The following is a 25,110-nucleotide window of genomic DNA, read 5'->3' as shown; positions in this document are numbered from 1 at the left end:
TAACCTTGGCTGTAGGATCGTACACTAGGTGTAGATCATTACAAACCATCCACGAGCGGAGTTGTCTTCCTGCTACGTTGCAGTCTGGTAGCCCCATTCGTGATGGTGGCTATTAAAGTCTCCCAGACAGATGGAAGGATGGCTGACCACCGGTACCGGTGGTGTAGTCCAAGCCGCTCTGGGTGGTTTGTAGATATTATGCAAGCACAGTCCACCTACTTCCACGGAAATTCGGTTCACCCCATTGCTGTCCGTTACGCTCTCAATGACCCTTACCTTCGATGGCTCTTTAACGTAAACGCTAACCCCTCCTTTGAGCCTCGAAGTGTCCTCGTGTTGGGCCACCGTATAGCCTGGGATCTGGAATCGGGAAGATTGCGCGCCTGAGTAAAGGTGGGTCTCCTGTAATAGGAGGATGTCTACGTTATGGGCGGCCAATAGCTTTGATAAAAGCTCGTTTTTTTTGCCATACTCTGGCTCTCGACGTTCAGGGACAATATGTGCGTCAGTTCGCCATCCCGGCTGTCGCATTTTCCGATTGGCAGGCCGCGAATCAATTGATGCATGGGACGTTTGCTTTTTTCTCGAACGTGCCGACGACCATGGCGACACGAATGCGGTATTATTTAGCTAGGCGGCAGACCGCTTCGTCATTGACGGGACTGATTGGGACTCGACATGAAGATAGTAGTGTGGCCCCCGGGATAGGGCTGCTATTCGGCCACCGGGTTGGATCAAATTTAGTCACACACCGGGGCGAGCAGCTCATGTGGCTCGTTGGCTCGATACCCGGGATGGTCTCGTGACGGTCGACCGGGATTTACACCTTTGCCCCCCCGTGTGGCCCAAACCCCCTCACCACTGCAAGGTAAAGATCCACAAGAGGGGGGGGGGCTTGAGGCGATACCCTTTTTGCACAAGAAATCTTGAAGCTTACTTGACATGAAGTTAGCACCTCTGTCAGAATGTATTGAAATAAGCATTCCAAACAATGAGAACAATTGACACAAGCACTTGATGATAGTTGATGAAATCATATCAGAGCATGGGAACGCAAAAGGGAACCGAGAATATTCATCAATATCTGTTAGGAGATACCGATTTTTGGACGATGACGTAAGGGACAATTGAAATCCACACTCAAAAGCTCGAGTGGTTGAGTTGCTTTGACCACTTTGAGGTTCTGCGGTTTGTAGAATGAAGGTTTTAGCTCACGACAAACACTACAGTTGTTGCAGATTGTTCGCATTTCATCCACGGAATATGGGAGATTCTTTGACCTGACAAAATTTCATCCTTGCAATTCTAGGCTGGCAAAGTGAGCCGTGAAGGCTTTTTAAAGTTTCTAAATCTGAACCAGTAGATGAGCAGAACTCCCTTGAAAATGCGTCAGCCGCTACATTGTCTTTTCCAGGTCGATACACAACGTCATAACTGTAGCTTGACAGTTCAATCTTCAATCTTTGGATTTTATTATTCTTGACTTTTTCCTTTTGCAGAATTTCCGTATATAAACGCAACGCTTTTCTGATCTGTCACAAGTTTGAAATGCTTTCCAAGAAGATAGTGCCTCCAATTTCGACGGGATTCTACAATAGCGTAAGCCTCTTTTTCAACAGAAGACTGCTTCTTTTCGCTGTGGTTCAGAGTTCTTGAAAAGAAAGCCACAGGACGTCCACCTTGATTTAGTGTTGCTGCGATTGCAATTTCAGAAGCGTCGGTTTCTACAACTAGAGGAACGTTGTGGTCAATTGTCACGACAGCAGCGTTTTCAATCTCCTTTTTCAAAAGATCAAACGAGTCCTTGGCTTTTCCTGACAATGGAAAGGTGGTATTTTGGACCATTGGGTGTATTTTATCCGAGAAATGAGGTATCCAGGATGAGTAGTATGCAAACATTCCAATCACTCTCTGTTGAGATTTGATATTGTGAGGATCTGAAAGTTCTCTCAGTGGTCGTAATCGGTCAGGGTCTGGCTGAATGCAACCTTTGGACACTTGAAATCCAAGTAACTTGATTTGTCTAACAGACTGGATAGTCTTACATTCATTGAATGTTATATTATGTTCTTTGGCACACCTGAGAAATATCACAAGGTTTTCATCATGCTCTTGCTGATTTCTGCCACAGATTGTCACATTGTCTATGTAAGCAAATGTGTCACTCAGTTTCTCATCCCGAATAATGGAATCAATGATGCGCTGAAAGCAAGCACTCAGTTAGTGACTCCAAATGGAATTCGCTTGAATTGGTAGAGATTTCCACTGGCCTCAAAAGCCGATTACAGTTTCTCCTCGTCTTTTATTGGGATCTGGTGGTAAGCACATTGCAAATCGAGGGTGCTATAGACACTGTAGTTTGAAATTGTTTCAATCATTTCATTAATGTCTGGAAGTGGATATGCATCGAGTAGAGTGAAGCGATTGATGGTCTGACTATAGTCCACAACCATGCGTTTCTTGTGTCGCTCGTTAGTTGTCACCAACCCCTGCGCTCGCTATGGAAAAACAGATGGTTTGATCACATCCTCGTCAAGAAGTTTCTGAACCTCAGAGTCAATGAATTGCTTGTCTGGTAATGAAAATTGTCTTGATTTTGTTGCAATAGGTTTGACTTCTGGAAGGAGATTCTTGAAAAGAGAAACAGGTTCGATTTTTGCAGCAGTGAGACTACAAACGGACAAAGTAGGCTTTGAACCTTTGAAGGATATTTGAACTCCGTCATGCTGTTCAAGAAAGTCATGGCCAAAATCAAGTCCGAACACAACCCTGACAGGATGGAAAATTTCAAACTCTCATAGAAATGTCCCTGGTATTTCAAAGAGACAAAACAATGACCCTTGGTTGTACTGGAAAGATTAGTAGACGCCATAGAGATTTCTTTCTTTGATTTGAAAATCTTCAATTGGAGACTTTGTGCGATCTCTGTTGAAATGAATCTCTCTGAGCTTCCAGTGTCTATCAACGCTGTAACGGGCTTGTTAAACAATTTCACGTCAATAACAGCTCTGTAGAGACTACGGGAGCCGCGGCTGAAAAGGCTGAACTGAGTGTATTCGGGTCTGCCGCAGATGCATATTCGTTTTTACTTTTTGACTGGCATACCTTTTAAAAATGCCCTTTTTTCCCACAACGTTTACACAGCGCCTCTCTAGCAGGGCATTTTGATCGAGAATATCGTTGGTATCCGCAGAAAAAAACATTTAGAGTTCGTGACTGCAGCATTGGATGAGTCAAGTTCTTTTTCAGAGGTCGGAGGAGCAGTGCTGCCACATGGCACAGTAGTTGGTGTGCTGTAGTTCTGAGAGTGTTTTACAGCCATCTCCAAGGATCGAGCCGGTTCATAAGCGGCCATAAGTTCGATTGTTTTATTTTCGAGGAGTCGCTGCCTGATCTGATTAGAAGAGAGACCACAAATGATAGCATCTCGGATAAAGTCATCCCTGTTCTTATCAGCAGTAACAGCTTTAAAATCACATTCTTCGGCAAGTCTCTTCAACTTTTGAAGGAACTGATCGAGGGATTGATCTAGTTCTTGCTTTGTAGTTGCCAAGACGTGTCTCGCGAATATTTCGTTCTTTGTATTCACGTATATGTTCTTCAGAACGTCAACAGCTGAATCGAATGTAGTACAATCTGCAATATGTTTATAGACGACAGGATCGACGAAATTGACGAGCAGATTGAGTTTGTTGTCAGTCGCCTGGTCGGGTAACGAAGAGATAAAGTTGTTGAATGTACAGAGCCAGTGATTCCATTGCTTTAATGCATCAGGCGTATTGGGTTCAGCGCTGAACCGCTCAGGTCGAAGAAATCGTTCCATGTTAAATGTTGAATAAATTGTTGTGAAGCTAGAAAGTAATTCAAATGATTGCTATGCAAAATATAGGCTTCATTCAACATTTAATTCGACATGATCTGGAAAGAAATCAAAACACAAAGAGTTAGACAATACAGTACAGACACAGATCAATTACAAACATAAAGTGACAAATAGAACTATCTCTAAACAGTAAACAATATCATGACAATAATATAATAATAATAATAATAATAATAATAATAAAAATAATTATAATAATAATAATAGTAAAAATAATAATAATAATAATAATAATAATAATAATAATAATAATAATAATAATAATAATAATAATAATAATAATAATAATAATAATAATAATAAATAATAATAATATAATTGTCACGGTCTCAAGTGAGTAAAGAGCTACTCGACTATGCATAAAGATATATGTAGAGTGAGGCCCCAGAATTTACTAGTTACTATAAATGAAAAACAATTAACGATTTGTTTACAATGAAATAAAAATAATGATGAAATTTAATTAAAAGAGATAAACCGTGATCGTGGCAGTTACAAATAGAGATATGAATATTTTACGTAACTTATGATAATATGTCAGGTTCGTAAGTTTACGTTTCCAGGCAGTTGATGGGCTTGGATGATCTATTCCTCTGATAACAGGATCGGACTCGTAAAATTCCACTTCCAGGTAATTGGTAAGGGGTTAATATGTAATCCTTTGACAGCGGGCTCGGGTTTGATCCTTGAAGATTATACAATCAATGTTAAAAGCTCCGGCGTCTTAATGGTGTAGATATAATATCTACAAAGTCCCAAAAGATAAAAATCTTCCAGTATATAGAAGGAATAGAGCGACTGGCCGTCCGGCATAGATTGTGAAGAGAAGTGAGTGTCGAATGATAGACCTATCAGCTTTTATAATAAGTGGCTACGTGACAGAATGTAGAACGAAAAGTATTCACTAATTAGAAATTAATTCGAGGGAAGGCTATAAAAGGAAAGACGATCTAATATAAGAAGGTAAAGTTTATCTAAGCCTACCGAAATATAACTGGAGAGAGATGAATTCAGTTCTTAATAAAATAAAATTTAATAAGATAATTGTGAACAACCTTTACTGTGACACCCCCACCCATGTTTAAAATATACTCTTTAACCATTATGGGAAAGATAGATTTTACAAACGGAAGTAAATTTACTATCATACTCTAGCATTAATCCATTGTTATGATTTGTGCTACAATTAAATTATTTATTAACTAGACATGGAAATGTTTATATTAACGTAGGTATATGAATGGGTGACAATAACAATGAAAGATTGTGATTACAAATCATTGTGATGAACAACATGATGGCAATGTGATTACAAATCATTGTGATAAACAATAGTGATGGCAATGAAGCATGATTTAAGTCGATGATATGAAGGTAATTTACTGAATGAAATGAATGAAAATGTAAATGGAATATTGACATTTCAATTATTAATCATAAATGAGTGAAAATTCATAACAATAATAGATAAAGAGAAGATTTCCCAAATCATGAATGGGTATGGTATATATATCCAAACAATACTCAATGTTACATTAAGTTGGGTCATCATGTTTACAAATAAAATTATCGAATTTGTGCGTTCTGATTTGGTATAGTTTGCGAGGTAACTAACAGTATGCATGGGAGGTTAAGTTATACCCTTCTCACGTGTTTACACTAATCGAGAAAGTAGGTCGGCGTGAATATTTTCACAGCCTGGTATGTGAGAGATACTGAAAGAGTAATTTTGCAAAAATAGACTCCACCTTAGTACTCTACTATTATTCATTTTGTTATTTCTTATGTACGTGAGTGGTTTATGGTCCGTTTCGACCACAAACTCTTTTAGCAGTAGATATCTGCTGAATGTCTTTAAAGCAAAGACGATGGCCAATCCTTCACACTCTATTACAGAGTATCGTGATTCTCTGTCCAATAATTTTCTGCTTGCATATAAGCAAGGCATTAGAGTTCCCTCATGCTCCTGTAATAGTACACCTGCGATGCCCTTATCAGACGCGTCAGTTCTCACAAAAAAATTCTTTTGACATGTCGGGTAATTTAAGAATTGGTTCTGAACAGAGTAATGCCTTTAATTGGTTGAAGCTATTCTGACACGCTTCTGTCCAAACAATTTTGTTCGGTGACCCATTCTTTGTCAGATTTGTTAGCGGTGTCGCGATGTGCGCGAAGTTGTAAATGTATTTCCTGTAAAAATTTAGGAGCCCAAGTACTTTGCGTACTTCTTTTTTTTTTGTCTTAGGTGGTTGCAATTGTGCGATTTTTGTTTGTTTTTCTGTCTCGGGTGTCTGTGTCCCATGACCAACGGTATGACTAATCCTGCATTTGAAGCTTCGATATTAGTAAACATAGGTTGCGACACTGTGTCTCTATCAAAATACTTTTTTAGCATATTTGCATGGAATGTCTTTGTTGTGTTGTTAATTTTAATCTCGTAATTAACATTAGATTTTACTGCTGTTATTTTGAATGGTCCTTTCCATGTAGCTAAAAGTTTACTCGAGTCATCGGGTAAGAGTATTAGTACTTTGTCACCAATCTCAAATTTTCTTGACTTGCTTCTTCGATCGGAGTATTCCTTGTATTTCTCTGCTTTTTTTAGTGACGGATTCCTGTGCTAGCTTACATGTGTCCTCTATTCTGTCTTTCAGGTTTCTTACATATTCGTAAGCAAACATAATTTCGTTATTGTCCTCCTCATTACCTTTACAAATGTCGGCTACTATATTGATCGGGCCGCGAGGTGATCGTCCATACATCAACTCAAATGGGGAGTAGCCTGTAGATTCTTGGGGTATTTCTCTATATGCAAATAGGATTGCTGGTAAGTATCTGTCCCAATCATCTGGTTTTTCTGCTGACACTTTTCTTAACATATTCTTTAGAGTGCCATTAAATCTTTCACAAAGACCATTTGCTTGGGGTGGTAGGGAGTTGTGAATGAGTGTTGGATTCCCATGAGTTTCATGGTTTCATGCATCATATGTGATGTAAATTGGGGTCCATTGTCCGACAGTATCTCATTTGGTATGCCTATTCTAGTAAAAATTGTCATCAATGCTTCAGCTATGTGATCCGATGTAGTTGATTTCAATGCTATCGCTTCTGGCCACCTGGTTGCGTAATCGACTAGTGTTAGTATGTGTGTATGGTTTCTATCTAATTTTGTTAAAGGGCCTATAATGTCAATTGCAACTTTTTGAAAAACTTTTTCAATAACTGGGGTTGTCTCTAATGGCAATCTCGGTATTCTGCCTTTTGCGACTCTTCTTTGGCATGTGTCACAAGATTTCACATATTCTCGGACGTCTTTTGTAATTCCAGGCCATGTGAAATTCTCGGATATTCTCTTCAATGTGGAAGAGCTCCCAAGATGTCCAGAAGTTATTGAATCGTGCGCTATTCCAAGGATTTTGTTTCTGTAAATACTCGGCGTGACCAGTTGTTTAGCTATTTTGTTTCTTTTCCTATGTAACCTGAACAGAATATCTTTTTCAATGATGTATTCAACTTTTGATTTCGTCCCTTTGTTTGCGATATTGAAATATGATGTTAAAGTCGGGTCCTTTTTCTGTTCTTCGATGAACCTGTTCCTGTCAAATTGTTGTGGTTCAAGAGAAATAGTCATTGGCTTCTCTGTTGTCTTAGTCATCTTTCTTGTTTCTGCTAGACAAGCTGTTTCTTGGGTTAATGACCATTCTTTTACATCTGTTGGGTTGTCTTTAAGACCTTTTATATTGCCAACAATAACATCAGCGACGGGGTTGGGAAGTATACACCATTCCACTATTCCTGTATAGTATGGGGTTTCTATGTACACATTAGCTGTTTCAAAGGTTTCGACTGTGCCACTGAATGTGATGCATTGTACCGTTTTTCCAGTTTTGTCTTCGTCATTGACCAAAGATGCTTTTATTCCTACTGTACTGCATCCTGTGTCTCTCAATATTTTGCAATCAGTTCCATTAGCTTTGCCTTCACAAAAAAATAGCGATCCTGATTTGTGAGTTTGTGTTAAAAGTGACATACCTTTCACGCAATACACATTTATATTTTCTCCTGACATTACTCGTGTATGATTGTTTACACTTGTTTGGAGTGATGCATTTGCAGTTTCTTTTGGATATCCCACGATTTTGTAACATTTGTCTGCTGTGTGGCCTTTCAATCCACAATATTGACATTTAATTATAGGTTTGTTGGTTTTCTTATACTCAGTATTATTGTCAGTGCTATTTCTTGTTTTGTTTTGATAGGGTCGGCTATGGTCTCTATTGAACTGTTTGTTCCATGGTTTGTTACTATGATCATCTTGTTTCACTTGCGTGTTCCGAGTGATTGATTGGCTCGTTCTATTTGAGTACTGAACTTTAGGTGTACATGGACTCTGAGCAGCGGCAGCGTAGTATGGTTCCTTCAATGTTCTGCTAAGGGGTGTCAATGGATGTGCGCTGTTAAAGTTTTCTGCGTAGGTTTTTAATTTGTCCAAGTTTTTTGGCTTTCTCTCTTTAAAGAATGCGACTAAATCTGGGTTGCAAGCTTGATAGATTCGATTCTTCAGCGTGAGAAAGTAAAGGCCTGCAAAGTCGTCTTGTTTTGCGTTTGCCAACTCAAGCCACCGATTTAGAAATTGAGTAATTCGGTTCACGAATGTATTAAAGTCTTCTCCACTTTCCGGTTTTGCAGTGTGAAACCTTTCCTGGTAACCATCTTCCGTTAATCTAAATCTTTTTAGTAGAGCGTCTTTAATTTTTCCATAGTCATCTGCATCTTCAGTTGTTAAGGTATAGAAAACTTTTAGCGGTTCTCCAGATAAGCAGTTAATCAAGGCTGTGGCCCATTTGCTTTCTGGCCAACGATAACCTTTAGCCTGAACTTCGAATCGGTGTAAGAAGGATTCTAGACAGTCTGAGCGTTCATCGTATGTTGGCATGCGTGGAAGTTTCACGAAAAATTCATCACTATTATTATGTTTTCTTTCATGACCGGTTTTTGTTTTTTTCAATTTCCAGCATCATTTGGGTCCTTTTGGTTTCTTCTTCTGCTAAAGCTATTTGTCTTTTTAGTTCCCTTTCTTGGACTCTTTCTTCTCGTTCTTCTCTACGTATTCTTTCTTCATGTTCTTTTTCTTCTCTACGAATTCTTTCTTCATTTTCTTCTCTACGAATTCTTTCTTCACTTTCTTCTCTACGAATTCTTTCTTCATTTTCTTCTCTACGAATTCTTTCTTCATTTTCTTCTCTACGAATTCTTTCTTCATGTTCTTTTTCTTCTTTTACTTTCTCTTCGCACCATGAAAATATTCTTTCCTGTGATATTTCTAAGTCCTTTGCGAGACTTAAGTATCTTTTATATGCTTCCATGTTGCAATAAATTAGTTACGATATTTTATATATATTATATTGACAGGATACTGTTACTGACTGTTTTATTTATTTACACTTACTGGAATGAACTGTTCTATTTTTAGAAATCTCTCTCTTTTATTTCAACTTATCATGTATGTTGAATTTGATGCCTTTTATCGTTATATCTTATAAAGCAATGTGTCAATACAATGCGGAGTTATGACTTGAGTCAATAACAATGTGTCAATCGCGTGTACTCTAAACTATGTTACTACGAAAAATGTATCACCAATGTGTGTGACTCGTCGTTAGTTTGTGTACAATTATTCGCAATGACGCTAATATACTAGAGTGTGATAACAATAATAGGATGCCAAAATAATCCCAAGTTATCTATCACTAAATATAACACGACGGCTAGTAGACTCCTTTTATTATTATTTAGTTTTTAAAGACTCACTTTTCAGAACATAATATATAAGTGGTTTTCGGTAACAGTAATATGCCAAAAATGCATTTAAAACAAATCACTATGCAAAACAAATCACGATGTCTATAGTTACTATGTGATGCCCAACTCATGTAAAAGAGAATAATGAAGGATATATTTACCAACTCAGTTCGTGGCTGGGACCTCTCTCTTGTTCAATGGTTGTTCAACAATTGTAATTAGGCATTGAAGAGTGTTTAACAGTGATGTCTGAAATACAAAACAATAAAATATCGTAAGATTTACAATAGTTACAAAATGTGTTCACAACACTGAGTGATTGGATGATAGGTTAATGAATCGTTATGGAATGTAAACATATTGAAAACAATTCATGAATGAGGCAAACAACAAAATGAAATGAGTGATGTAATTTCAAAGTGGACAAGGAATGAATGAATGAATGAAAAACTGAGTGAATAGATGAATGAATGAATGGATAATGTATGAATGAAAGAATGAAGGGAGGAATTAATGTATGAATGATTGGATAAATGAGTGAATAAACGAATGAATGGATGAATGAATAAATAAATGAATGAACAATGAATGAATGAATAAAAAAATGAATGAACAATGAATGAATGAATAATTTATAAATGAATAAATGAATTAAGGAATGAATCAATAAAATGCTATTCAATTTGAATGAAAGAATGAATGGATAAATTGCTATTCCATTTAAATGAAGAAATGAAAAAGAAAAAAAATTAATCCTGTAAATAGGGAGTTCAATTAAAATATGATCAAGTGGGGCAATTAAGAGTTTTACAATTTAAACTTTTAAGTTAGATGAAATAGATATATGTAACTAAATAAATTCAATTCTTTATATGTGTCCCCTCCAAAATGTCATGGTCTCAAGTGAGTAAAGAGCTACTCGACTATGCATAAAGATATATGTAGAGTGAGGCCCCAGAATTTACTAGTTACTATAAATGAAAAACAATTAACGATTTGTTGACAATGAAATAAAAATAATGATGAAATTTAATTAAAAGAGATAAACCGTGATCGTGGCAGTTACAAATAGAGATATGAATATTTTACGTAACTTATGATAATATGTCAGGTTCGTAAGTTTACGTTTCCAGGCAGTTGATGGGCTTGGATGATCTATTCCTCTGATAACAGGATCGGACTCGTAAAATTCCACTTCCAGGTAATTGGTAAGGGGTTAATATGTAATCCTTTGACAGCGGGCTCGGATTTGATCCTTGAAGATTATACAATCAAAGTTAAAAGCTCCGGCGTCTTAATGGTGTAGATATAATATCTACAAAGTCCCAAAAGATAAAAATCTTCCAGTATATAGAAGGAATAGAGCGACTGGCCGTCCGGCATAGATTGTGAAGAGAATTGAGTGTCGAATGTTAGACCTATCAGCTTTTATAATAAGTGGCTACGTGACAGAATGTAGAACGAAAAGTATTCACTAATTAGAAATTAATTCGAGGGAAGGCTATAAAAGGAAAGACGATCTAATATAAGAAGGTAAAGTTTATCTAAGCCTACCGAAATATAACTGGAGTGAGATGAATTCAGTTCTTAATAAAATAAAATTTAATAAGATAATTGTGAACAACCTTTACTGTGACAATAATAATAATAATAATAATAATAATAATAATAATAATAATAATAATAATAATAATAATAATAATAATAATAATAATAATAATAATAATAAAAATAATAATAATAATAATAATATAATAATAATAATAATAATAATAATAATAATAATAATAATAATAATAATAATAATAATAATAATAGTATAGTAGTAGTAGTATATAATAATAATAATAATAATAATAATAATAAAAATAATAATAATAATAATAATAATAATAAATAATAATAATAATAATAATAATAATAATAATAATAATAATAATAATAATAATAATAATAATAATAATAATGGTAATTATAATAAAGTTTATTCAATGTCATATATTGTTCCTTTAAAGGTCATGAGTTGGATATTTTTTTGTGAACTACATCACCGATCGATCTGCAACTGTTTGTGTACTATGTCATCAGTCGGCATGGCATTGTTTGTATTTTGATTTTTTTTAAAACAGAACACAAAGAGAAAATAACGTGCTTAACACATACAAACACACACGCACACACACACACACACACACACACAAACTGACACACATGGAGAGAAAAAGAGAGACGCATATATATATATATATATATATATATATATATATATATATATATATATATATATATATATATATATATATATCTTATATAGCGTATCACCCGAACAATAAAGCTCTTGGAACTTTACATGTGAGGTTAAGACAAAGAAAATAACTACAATCTAATCACACCAATGTTTACAGTACTCAAGACATGTTGATTTTACGATACAACATACACATTGTAATTCAAAAATCATGCGTAAGTTATACTAAGTTTTCCCTTAAACAAACTAGAGAGACCTCTTTGTTTAACGACATACAAGTAATCATACATATTAAAAATGCCATCAGGCCAATCCATACTTTACAATTTGGAACCTAGAAGCTTGTCTTGAGATGGGATTTAAAAGATATAAAAAAAATCTAAATCTCGAATATAACAGGGTGGGCAATTCCAGAAATACGGTAATGAACTGTAAAAAGATTACTCGCCAATTGGTTTGTGCATATTGGGTCTTTGTAAAACTTTATTGTCGTGACTCGGGCGCAACGTTCTGTTTATTACATATGGGCACAACAAGTCATTCATATAATAAGTGATGCTGTCATGCCAAGTCTTAAAACACAATTGTTAAGATCTTATGATTACTCCTTTTGTCACTGGGAACCAGTATCGGTCTTGCAGCAGAGAGGCGGCCGAATCAAAGCCTAACTCTAAGCACAAGTCTTGTTGCATTGTTTTGAACAGTCTGGAGACTCTTCAGATTATACATTAGCAGATACAGAACGAAGTTAAAAGTGGAGTTTCGAAATAACAAGACCATTCACTGGAAGAGATGCAAAAGTTTTGGGTACAACATTACTAACTGGAGCAATTTTTTAAAAATTTTATAATATATATTTCTGATAAAATGATCGATGAAGGGTGTAATTGAGAGGCTTAAATTGAAACAAACTCCAATATTCTTTATATAGGAAGAATGGTTGACTTTACTGTCCCTGACTGTAATTTTGTAATTCTCCATGTCATGGTTACTTATAGGTTTGATAGCGAAATTACTTCTGTTTCATCTTCATTCAGCTTGAGTCTGTTTCAATTCATACATATTTGGCCAAAAAACGCAAAGACAGGCACGTAGTTTTTCAAAGTATTCTGGTCTTGAGATGCGTTTTAAAATTGGTTTTACTAATGCAGCTTTAAATGGTGATGGATCAATACCTTTACGAAGAGAAGTATTTATGATATCAGTCATTTAAGTAAGCAACACATTAAGGTTGCTTGAAGGTAGAAAGTCAAGTTCACACGATTTTGGTTGTTTTAAAATGATATCATTTAAGAAACATTGAGAGACTGTATGGAACATAGAAAATTGAGTACCATTAAAATATTGAGATCCCTCTTTTGTTTTTGAAAAAGGAGATGAATTTGACTTTGCCCTGCACTATTTCATCATCGGATGGTTTGAATGATTTTAAGTACTTTGGTTAGTTTTGAAATAGAATTAGAATTAAAAGTAAAGGCAGTTTCTTGGATAATCTTTTCATATGTTTTGTGAGTAATTAAAGTCAGCTTTTTTATTATGGCGGGTGTTGTTTTTTGTTTTTGTTTTTCTCAGCTGTTCCTCTATCAAAAGTTGTAAAAATTTGTGTCAACCTTTGAATCAATTTTTCTTAACTAAATATAGATTTTAAACCGTGTTGAGGTCATATCAAAAAAGTTTTCTTCTTTAAGAACTATAAAAAACAATATCAAAACCGCTGTCATAAAATTCGAGATTATACACTGTAAAAAAATGTAAACAAGTTATGCACCACAAAGTATGAGATGAATTCATCGTTTTCTTTTCCAAAAAAATCTCGTGCTGACACGTAGTTCCAGCTAGTGATTATGAGTTTACATATTACTTGTTTCAGAATTTGCTGTAACTGCTATAAACTTTCAACTTATGTAGTTTTCCATATATGTTGAATTTATGATTTATTGCTTATTATCTTCATCCTGCCGCAATTCCCGATATGACTTCTCTAGTTTTAAATCATTTGAAATATCGATAATAATATACTCAATATTGTCATATTAACAATGAATGCTGTATATATTCTTTGAAAAATTGTATCTATGCAATAACGTTTCACATAGCATTTAAAGTACAATTTTAAACTATACGATATGATACGACAGCCTTGTAAAGCTTCGAAAAGAAATTACATGTATCTATCGATAGACCATTAGAGAAGACGGCTATGGAATTGGAATTTCACACACAACCCCGAGAAGATGATTATCCACACTTCAATTTGGTGACCCATGATCACCTCAATGCTCCAACTTCGGCAACTATAAAAACTGATATGATTTCATGGCTCTAGTTAGACCGCACTTTATATTCTAACTATTTATCAAAGGCCCTACTATACTCTTAGTGAAAAGAAACAAACCAGAAACAGTTTGCAAAGCAGACTGTCCAGTCAATGAGTTTTGACAAGAGGTTGCGCGACGTCCCTCATATCGTTATCAGAGCAATCCAATCGAGCCCATTTGGGCCCAAGTAAAGGGAAAGATGAGAGGTGGAAAACCAAATTTACTCTCACCGACGAGGCACTAAATGATATTTGACTACAAGGGAAGACTCGGGAAAGGCATGCTCCAACCTTCGCAGACTGGAGGAAAATGACATTTATGATCAGTTAATGATTCCTCTTCAAAGCATTCCATGAGGCAGCATAACGCTTTAGACGCTTTTTACTGGCAGAAAATTCATCGCAAGCAGCAATAAAAGTACTTGCCCCCTGATGATTGCCAATAGACCGGAAGTTCTCCTTCTCTGAAGCTTATAAATAATAACATATTCAAAACAAACAATAAAGAGAGGATGGCATGCAGTTATGAGATCCACTGTCATTTGAATCCTTGGATTCTCAGAGGACCTGAATTTTTATTAAAATTTGTAAGACGTCTACATTTTGAACATGTAACCTTGGATGATTATTAGACGTATAAGATGAAAGGATGGATTTTAATATTCTGCATTTTTCTTTTTGATGAGGCTTTTTAACATATAAAATAACCGGACTGTTGAATTATGAAGGGATTCTTATATTTCCTTGGTAATCCGGTGATTACGGATACATTTCAATAGATAAAATGTATCAGCCAGGAGAAACCAAACATGCTGATCATGCAATAGTCTGAAAAATAATTGACAGTATTGTTGATTGAAATTACTACACTTCAGTGAGAGCATTCACTATATTTACAATACTGACTTATGTAAATCTCCTGTTAATGCAGAAGATGGATTTTTTATTGAAAAGTAAACTTTTTATGTTAAGCTTTCCGGTTCTGAATTGCTCTGTTGGCTGGTGAGACTAATAAATTTATTGAGGATGTATTTAAAAAATCATTAAAAGTTCCTTGTGTAGCGACTGCTCTACCAAATGAGCCATTGGGAACCCCGGGCTTTAAGAAGATTATACAAACTATTCTTTCTTTTGGGCCAAATCAATTCAAATCAACTTTTGTGACTTCAAATTCTAAATCTATGTTTCACGCCGACATAACACCGCTTGAGACAGAGGGCTATTAATATATCTGTTTACAGTTAAATTACAAAGAATTCTGTGTACACTGATTGAATACTGTTGCCATTCACACGTACAGAAAATGAAAGTGTGTGTGAAATAGATAGAGAAGAGGAAGAAGAAGAAGAAGAAGAAGAAGAAGAAGAAGAAGAAGAAGAAGAAGAAGAAGAAGAAGAAGAAGAAGAAGAAGAAGAAGAAGAAGAAGAAGAAGAAGAAGAAGAAGAAGAAGAAGAAGAAGAAGAAGAAGAAGAAGAAGAAGAAGAAGAAGAAGAAGAAGAAGAAGAAGAAGAAGAAGAAGAAGAAGAAGAAGAAGAAGAAAAGAAGAAGGAAGAAGAAGAAGAAGAAGAAGAAGACGAAGAAGAAGAAGTGATACATATTTAAGGACAATCTCATTTTGTGTCATGATTGATCATTTTGGTGAGATAAAAATATATCGTTGAAATAAGACTGAGAGAAAAGGGCAGTGGACCTCTAATTTAGGATACGCCTCTACTACATGTCTAGAACTCCTGACGTTAGGTGTCGAAATTATTGCCACTAGAGTATCGAACTTAAGGACCCAGTGTCGACCTTAGGGCTACAACCAGAAAAAAAATTACACACCTCAAAAAATGTAAATTTCAAGCGTAAATAGAACGGTAGAACATATAAATTTATATGATATTAAAGAAAATTCATTTATCTATATTATGGTAGAAACCGTACGTCGACAGCTTGAAAACAAAATGAGTGGTAAGGTTTTAAACAAAGAACAAAAGAAAAACCAAAGTCACTGTGTGTCGAAATTTGGGCACACTACCTTATATATATATATGTGTGAGTGTGTGTGTGTGTGTGTGTGTGTGTATGTGAATATATATATATATATATGTATAATAATATATAATATGTATAAATATATATATATAATGTATATATATATATATATATATATATATATATAATATAGAGAGAGAGAGAGAGAGAGAGAGAGAGAGAGAGAGAGAGAGAGAGAGAGAGAGTGAGAGAGAGAGGGGGGGAGAGAAAGAGAGAGAGAAAGAGAGAGAGGGAGAGAGAGAGAGAGAGAGAGAGAGAGAGAGAGAGAGAGAGAGAGAGAGAGAGAGAGAGGGAGAGAGAGAGAGTATACACACCGGCTTTTTTCCAGCGAAGCTTAAAACCGGAATATACATTGACATTTGATCCATCACTTTCAAATTTCAATTTTATACGAGATGATATAGTCACATAGGGTTGGGGACGATCATCACCACACCAAGTCTGTGTAAGGTCGTATCCTTCTGTCATACGGTTATACTCGTAAACCTTATGGAGTGAAATACAAAAAAATATTTAAGAATAATCAAAATCACAAAACCCAACATCACCATCAATAGCACACTTTGTCCACTACCTTATGTTACAAACCACCGTTCTTTGAGTAAAGTTAAAACAGTTGACCAGTATAGATCCATAAATGGGTTCGGGTGTCAGGCCTTCATACATTATGTATACGTCGTCCTAAACCATATTTTCTATAAAGAATTAGAATTTTGTAACATATTTATCAAAACGATATTAATCGCATCAGTGACGTTCGTGACTGATTATTGACAACTTCGCTTATAATCAAATTCAGTTGCTTCCTACAAGTACTTATTTGCAGGTCTGATAACCCAAATTGATATGAGCCCGTTGTTGCAATGGAAATACTATTTAAACACTCGAAATATTTTCACTACAACAATGTTAAATCAAGCCGATAATTGTTTGGTTATTGGACCTTCCAATATGTTCACATTGGTTATTCCATAACGACCAGCAACCTAGGATAGTTCTCTAAGAGCTGTGTTGTGCTGACAATTAATTCAATAATAGTTTTATAAAGTTTAATAGCCAAGTAAGAAAATTAAAATCAATATCGATACCCAAGGCATTGTTTCATTTAACAAGTGACTTTTAAATGAAAGGGTGTTGTAGTTGTACAGAAAGATGGAATGCCTCCTATTTTAAGGTGTTCGTAACCACGGAAGCGCATCATTATCGGATTAACTAGTAGTAAATATGTATTTCTTTTCGACCACATCCTTTTAATGATGAATGACTATAATGAAATATTAGTGAGTGTATTAGGCATGGTCTATATTAAATATTATTGTTTGTATTAGGCATACGCTATCCTACAAAGTTATCGCAGGAAAGATTATATAGAAAAAATTGCACCCAAAAACTCAAAAATTCAAATTCGCGAGCTAATGTGGAAACTGTCACATCCGATCAAAACAAAAGAGCTCGGAATGACCAACAACATCATCTCTCACTCTTGATAATGATGTGAAATTATAAACAAAAAAAATCAATAATAAAACTAGACTAATATCACTGTCAAGAGATTTCAAACATTAGAGGAATGGCACACACAAAAGACCGCAGAAGGATCGCAACAAAATAGAATGGAACGGTTGAACTGTTTAGTTGGATGACCCCAACATCCGAGGGTTCTAAAGCAGTAAGTCAGATTAAAGTTAAAACCTTTCAAACTCAGTACCATAACCAACTGTTCGGCATTTGCTTTCTGTCCAGATACATATCCGCTCACCTTTTTTAAAAAAATCCTCCTTGACACTGATTTTTTTAGTTCGACATGTGACATACTTTTCTTGCAGCAATTACTTCTCTTCGTATAAACTCTTTTAAAACAACTGATTGAGTATAACAGACATTGACTGATAATCGGGTTTATAAGTATAATTTCATTTTGACATCAAAAACTTAATCGTAGGCATTCTTCCTTTGAGCCCTTCAGTTACAAGTCTTCCTAGCGTTGCCCAAATTGTAAATGTAGTTTTCCACAACGATAACAGTAACAAAAGAGAGGGATTGATTTTGATTCGAGAAAATGTTCAATCATCATTACTTGACGTTATCTTGTCCGTCTCTGACCCCTCACATGCCCATTCGTTGTTTAACTTTGCGATGAGAGAACAGATAAGAGTGACATCACAATCGCTGGTGATTTTATCACTCTATATAACGCCAGCACAGATAACACCAAACAAATGAAAACTCTTCTGGATGATACAAACTTACTCATTTAGTTCAACAGCCCAATCGTATTTCGGGATATACCATCGATTGGATCATGACGTCAATTGACGAGAAATCCCAAAACCCCGTTAAAATAGTCGACAATACACTTTCGGACTCAGGAACATTAGTAACAGGAATCCACCAATTTTAATGGAAAAAAGGCAGATGATGTGACGGAATCTCAAAGCAATCAACACATCCAGTTTTCGTTCGGACATAACGACAGCGGTAGAGTTGATCGAGCATAGCAACACTGACATCACTGATAAATTTTACACATGTTACGAGACGTTCTTGACCATCATATCATGCCCGTTGAAAAACCGTCGCCTACCAACAAGACCATCAGCACCTTGGATAATATCTGCAACCATCGAAGCTAAGCAACAACATCGTGCAGCGAGAGGAAATGGGGATCTTCGGGACTAACAGTAAACCACGTGATCTACATAGAGCATCGTATAAAGGTTCATGAAGAACGATCGTCTCAAATATTATAATTACAAAATCGAAAGTTGTAATCCATCAAAAGGGTTGTTTTCTGTGTATAATGAACTACAAGGCAAAAGTAAGTCTACACTTATCCCGGACAATGCTAATGCAAACGATCTCCTTGATAACTTCTGTAACTTTTTTCATGATAATGTGTCAAAAGTTAGACAAGGTCTTAACAAAAAAAAATTAATGGCCGATTATTCGCAGAATGGGCAGAACTTAACTTCTTTTAATAATGTTTCCAAAAAAATCATTTAAAAATATGATTTTATCTCCCCCCCCTCCCCCCCTCCCCCCCCCCCCCTCACCACCAAATGTGACTTTGACCCAATTCCTACAAGACTTCTGACGGGAAAAAAAGGATGTCCTCATTGACTCTATAACATATATAATCAACCTGCCACTTTTGGAGGGCACTGTCCCAGATACATTTAACATTGCAGTTGTGACCCCTCTTTTGAAAAAGCCCAGCTTGGATAAAAACGAGTTCAAAAATTATAGACCCATTACCAACCTTCCTTTTCTGTCAAAAATCCTTGAGAAGGTAATTTTACCTCAACTGAAACAACATCTATCTCTTAATGATCTAATTGAAACTTTTCAACTTGCATATAGAATAGACCATAGCACCAACCCATCCCCACCCCCACCCCCCCACTGCTAAAAGTATACAATGACTTGTGAGTGCTGTCGACGATGGTTTAGTTTCATGTATTTCTCTTCTCGATCTGGTTGCAGCATTCGACTCAATCGATCAATTCTCATAAGCATATTAAACATATCCTTTGGAATCTCCTTTCTTGGTTTCAGTCTTATCTTAATGGTATATGCCAACAAATAACTGTAAATATTATATCGTATAAAACCCAATATTTTGACTTTGGTGCGCCGCAAGGTTCGGTTCTTGAGCCTATTTTATGTAATGTACACTCAGGTGAATGTAGTAGATGGGGAAAATTATGAGGAGTTCATGCTGCAATTGAGCAATAGATGCCAACCTCTAGCTGATCTCGAGGAGGACACAAATGTAGAGTCACATTGGACAAAGATCAAGGACGTCTACATAACATCTTACACGAGATATTGGGTGTAAAGAAATAGGAACATAGATAATGGTTATGTCCAATCCCCTTGGAGCTGATTTAAATAAGGAGAACAGAGAAGAAACTAGTGAATTCAAGTCGAACAATGGCTTCAAGACTGGATGCACAAAAGCAGTATTACGTTATGATCGTCGATAACTATTGAATTTTTGTACATTAATGCTACGTCTAAACGAAGCAGCCTTTATCCAAAAAAATTTACTCCACGATTGATCGTTACTGTAAATAAAATGTGACAATAAACAAAGAGCTAAAAAACTGTTTCTCTTTCTATGTATATTGACATTGTATCCGTTTGTTGAATGTTGATTCTATGATATGAATAAAAATATGAGAGTCACTAAACATAGTTTTTTTGTTTTACTTTTTAAATCTTTCCATTATTTTTCTATGGTGAGATTTGGCGGGTTGTAGAATGTCCTATTCTCTTCTTTTTTAAAATTTGTATTTTCATCTTGGATCATTCTTAACGTCTGTATCACATATACAGAAACCAAATAAAATTTTATTTTAAAAAGCAATAATGCTTGATAAAGTCAATCCCCACTCAATGTCTGTTGTATTTAACCAGTTGTTATAAAAGAGTTTATATAAAGATACGAAATTGTTGGGGAAAAAGTTTGTCACATGTAGAACTAAATAAAATCATTGTCAAAGAGGACTATCCATTTTTCTTTTATAAGAGAGGGGTTGGGGATGATGTTCTCAACAGAAAGCAAAAAAAAAAAAACGAACAGTTGGTATTAGAACTGAGTTTGAAACGATTTAATTTTGTCATGACTTACCGATTTAAAACCCTCCGCTTTTGATGTTATTCGACTCTACATTTTCAACCGTTTCTTTTTATTTTTGTAACGGAGATCTTCCAACTGTCTTTCTTGTACCCTTCCTCTAATTGAAAGCTCTGACAGTGATGTTGATTTGGTTTTTTTTTTTTAAAATTTATTTATAATTTTCATATCGTTATCGAGAGTGAGAGGTATTGTTGTGTTGGTCATTCTCAAGCTCTTTTGCTTTGGCCAGAGAAATAGTGTGTCATTGTCGTATTGGCGTGAATCTGACCGAAAAGTTCCCAGATTAGCTCGCGATTTTGATTTTTTAAATTCTTGGGTGCAATCTTTTTTCATATAACCTTTCCTGCGACATCTTTGTAGGATAGCGTATGCCTGATACACACAGCATTATTTTATTCTAATTATTATTATAGGGAAGTAATCGCAAAATAATACACGTCACTAATCAATTCGAAAAGGATGCCATTCCATATTTCTATTACTTCTTGTATTCCTTTAAATGTCACCATGTAATATCATTGAATAATCATTGGAAGGAAAATATGCGATGTGATATCTCGTAAACTCTGAGATTCGTCCACTGGTCAATACACTTTCCGAGAACGGTCAATAAATGTATAACATTAATACAATAGTTGCAATACAGCAAATATTTCAGCTGCTGATCCAGACGTTTTTCATAATTTATCAAAATTACAAAAATTCTTATATATCAACATCGGTTGAGACTTTTGTCGCAAACGTTCAAATAGAAATTACACGATTCTCTTTTCAGCCCTTTAAGATATTAAGTTGTACGATTTTGTAAAAAAAACACTACTATATTGAGACGAATTTGATAGGCTGATATTAAAGGAAGATAATACACATAGCGGGGACAGGGAGACCAGCATTCTACAAATTTTGTAATGATATCAAATTCAAATGACAAATTTGTGACGTCAAATTGACAAGCTTTGTATTCAACTAAAATATTGAAATTGTGTAGGTGGTGAGCTGAACCATCATCATCATCATCATCATCATCATCATCATCATCATCATCATCATCATCATCATCATCATCATCATCATCATCATCGTCGTCGTCGTCGTCATCGTCTTCGTCGTCATCATCATCATCATCATCATCATTGTCGAAAGATGGTAGCCTCATATCAAATTTACATAACTTATAATTCTGAGAGCTATTTTGGTGTCCGTATTACCTTTAAAGAGTCATATTGACAATTTCCTTCCATTTCATACGTGCCATCAAACCACAGCTTAATTTCGTAATGAATATCAACGGGCAACTCGATGTTACAGGTTTGATCATTTCCGTATTCTGATGGATAGTTGGGTGAAGTCATGTATCCAGAATCCTCCGATGTATCAGAATGACGACAGGATGCATAAACTGCAATGCATAAATATAGATATACATTAGTTAGCAATGACTATGAAAAATGTCTTTTTCTCTTTTTGAGAAAATTTTTGTCTAATATCAAAGCTCTCTCACCACTGATTAAAAATGTTTTTGAATTTTGAAAATCCATTCATAAATAAACAAGTTATGCACTTTCAAAGGTGTCATTTATTTGGATGACCAGCAAAGAGGAAAAAAAACGCGAAAATATGGGACGCTTTTTCGGCAATTTTTTTTCGATCTTTGGTTGTATCTTGCGTAATAAGTGGATTAAAAGGTTGAAACTTGGGATGGTGTTTTGTAAAATACGGGAAAAGTACTCGTCATATTCATATGAAATTTTACAACCAAAAAGAAGAAATGTTCATGTATTACCTTGTCAGCGACAAAACCTCCACGCCCGGTAGTTTTAGGAATATTTTACTCCAAAGAGTAAACATCTATTTTTAACGATTTTTCGGTAATCGCACGAGTTTTGTCGCTTGACATAATCTAAAATGACCTTTTTTCTAACTGTGTGCCCACTTTCAGTGATATTCATCGATAAACAGCGTCGTAATTAATTTTTTAAAAATAGCATATACGAAACGGCTTCGTCCCATATTTTGCCGCGAATTTGGGCACTTCGTGAGCGAAAAAGAGGCCCAAAGATTTGTGCGGGATAGTCATTGCTACTTTAGTACATTGGGTTAAAGTAAGACCAAAATGTGTTGGCCTGTTTTGGAAATATTTAAGGGAAATTGGAAAAGAGGAAATCTTTATAATAGATAAAATATATGACATCTAGAATTTTTAATTAAAGTATTAAAATGGCGTTAAAGTTAGTTTACCCCCCCCCCTCCACCTCCCCGGGCCCGTGAGCTTTTATATAGAGCAATATCCACTAAACGAGCTCAAAACGCTTTACAAGTGGCCCCTAGCCAACAACAAAACTTAATTTGCAAGACGAGTCTTGTAGTCTGTTGGGCGATATAGCATTTTTTAGGACATAAAATCACGCCAGGTTGGTATTCATATTATACCTGAGTACGGTGAGAGAGTGTGAGTAAAGAGCCTTTTTCAGGTACTCAACAATGCACCGCTCAGAAGGAGACTCGAACCCAGGACCTTCCGGTCCGAAGGATGTAAATGAGGTTATCCCGCAAGAAATTAAGCACTATTCATCTATCCATCTATTTATCTATCTGTCTATCCATCTATATATATATATATATATATATATATATATAATATATATATATATATATATATTCAAAAATGTATTCATACAATAAGTGTACATATATAGGTGTTCTTTTTATCGGATCTTCTTCTCCACAACATACGGAGTTAAATCACAGAGTGACTCATTTCTTCCTTTCGTTTTCCCTTAATCTACCAACTTATTACGTCGTGGTGACAATCCTGCTGAAGGGGGGGGGGTTGTGGTAGACTGACGGATAAGGGGCAGCGTGGCTCAGTGGTACGGTCTTTGCTACCTACCCGAAAGGTACCGAGTTCAATCACCCGCCGCTGCGTTGTGTGGCCTTGAGCAAGTCACCTCGCCCCAGCTCACTTTGCGGCGCTGCTCTGCGGCTGACGCCTGGGTTATTCCAGTCTTCCCTTGGAATAGACCCTAAAGACAAATTTTCCCTTGGGGATGAATAAAGGGAATTTTATTGATTTTATTTTATTTTATAAAGATATTTCAATAATTAAGTAATGCATTTTTGTGATTTAACATACCTGCTTTCGGGATCCATTGTATTGCTATCAAAGATATTACCAAGACGATACCGTTGTGTGCCATGGTGAGAGAATGGGCAAACAAAATTCTAAGGGATTGCCAAGTTAATTTATGAAGAGCTCTTCACATCTGAAAAAAAAACACATCATTGCATTTAAATAATTAAGAAAATGAAACGAAGTTAAAATAAAACAAAAACGACACCTGATATTGTGTCTGTGGGTCGCCAAGATTTTAAAATTCAATCTTCATGAGATATGTTCTGCCATTTTCTAAAACTCTTTATCGATGAAACAAGGAGCTGGAGCTCTATTATCGCAAAACAAAGAACGCTTTGATGTTATCTTTTATGGCGTGAAGAAGAAGAAGAAGAAGAAGAAGAAGAAGAAGAAGAAGAAGAAGAAGAAGAAGAAGAAGAAGAAGAAGAAGAAGAAGAGGTGGTGCGGTCGTGTGAGAGCTTTCCAAGAAGAATATATATTTCGAAGAAAAATAATTATTTCGCATTACTTTTGTTCCCTATCACATCTGGACGGAAACAATAACTCCAAGTAAAAAAGAAATGAGAGACGGAGAAATGCATATGTGTCGGTAACAAAATAGAGAGAAACCTTCCGGTCCGGTCCGACACATATTTCTGTGCATGCTAGTTATTTACTGACTAGGTGTGTGTTCGACGACTCGCGCGAACTTCGCGACCCTCTCTCGCTGGCTGTGGCACAGTAGACAGGCAGTGAATTGGGGTGAATATATCCACGTCTAGAGGAGCGTGTAGGTGACATGATAATTTTATAGCTAACTTATAGACGGCCTAGTTTTGTTTTGTCTTTGATGCGACAAATAAAAAGTCTTTTTTTTTTTTTTTGTTGTTGTTGTGCTTTTTTTAAGTCGGTATTTGAAACGGACTAAAATCTAATATTTTCGAGGGACGAAATAAAACTCTTTTATTTTCTTTTTTATTGGTCCTGTTCTTTGACGTTACGAATTTTATTTTTACTATTAATTTTTTTTTTTTAATATTAGCACTGATAGAGCAAAATCGTACTGTCG

At 35.5% G+C, this 25,110-nt stretch overlaps 1 protein-coding gene across 2 annotated transcripts in view; it reads right to left on the bottom strand.

Annotated features, from left to right (window-relative positions):
* LOC144976357 (neuropilin-1-like) overlaps positions 1–25,110 on the bottom strand; it is a 60,321-nt gene that overhangs the window by 29,832 nt on the left and 5,379 nt on the right. For both annotated transcript variants that reach the window (XR_013646096.1, XM_078920610.1), the window contains 3 exons: positions 24,063–24,192; positions 22,138–22,328; positions 16,602–16,773 (listed from right to left, as the gene is read on the bottom strand). Coding sequence is in view for 1 of the 2 variants with exons in the window: in XM_078920610.1 (XP_078776736.1) it covers positions 16,602–16,773; positions 22,138–22,328; positions 24,063–24,126 (427 nt within the window). In the remaining variant the exon portion in view is untranslated. The remainder of the gene's footprint in view (positions 1–16,601; positions 16,774–22,137; positions 22,329–24,062; positions 24,193–25,110) is intronic.

Source organism: Berghia stephanieae, chromosome 7 (assembly GCF_034508935.2).
Source record: "Berghia stephanieae isolate SIO BIC M18660-M18661 chromosome 7, UCSD_Bste_1.3, whole genome shotgun sequence".
Lineage (NCBI taxonomy): Eukaryota > Metazoa > Mollusca > Gastropoda > Nudibranchia > Aeolidiidae > Berghia > Berghia stephanieae.
This window is presented reverse-complemented; position numbering and strand designations above follow the sequence as displayed.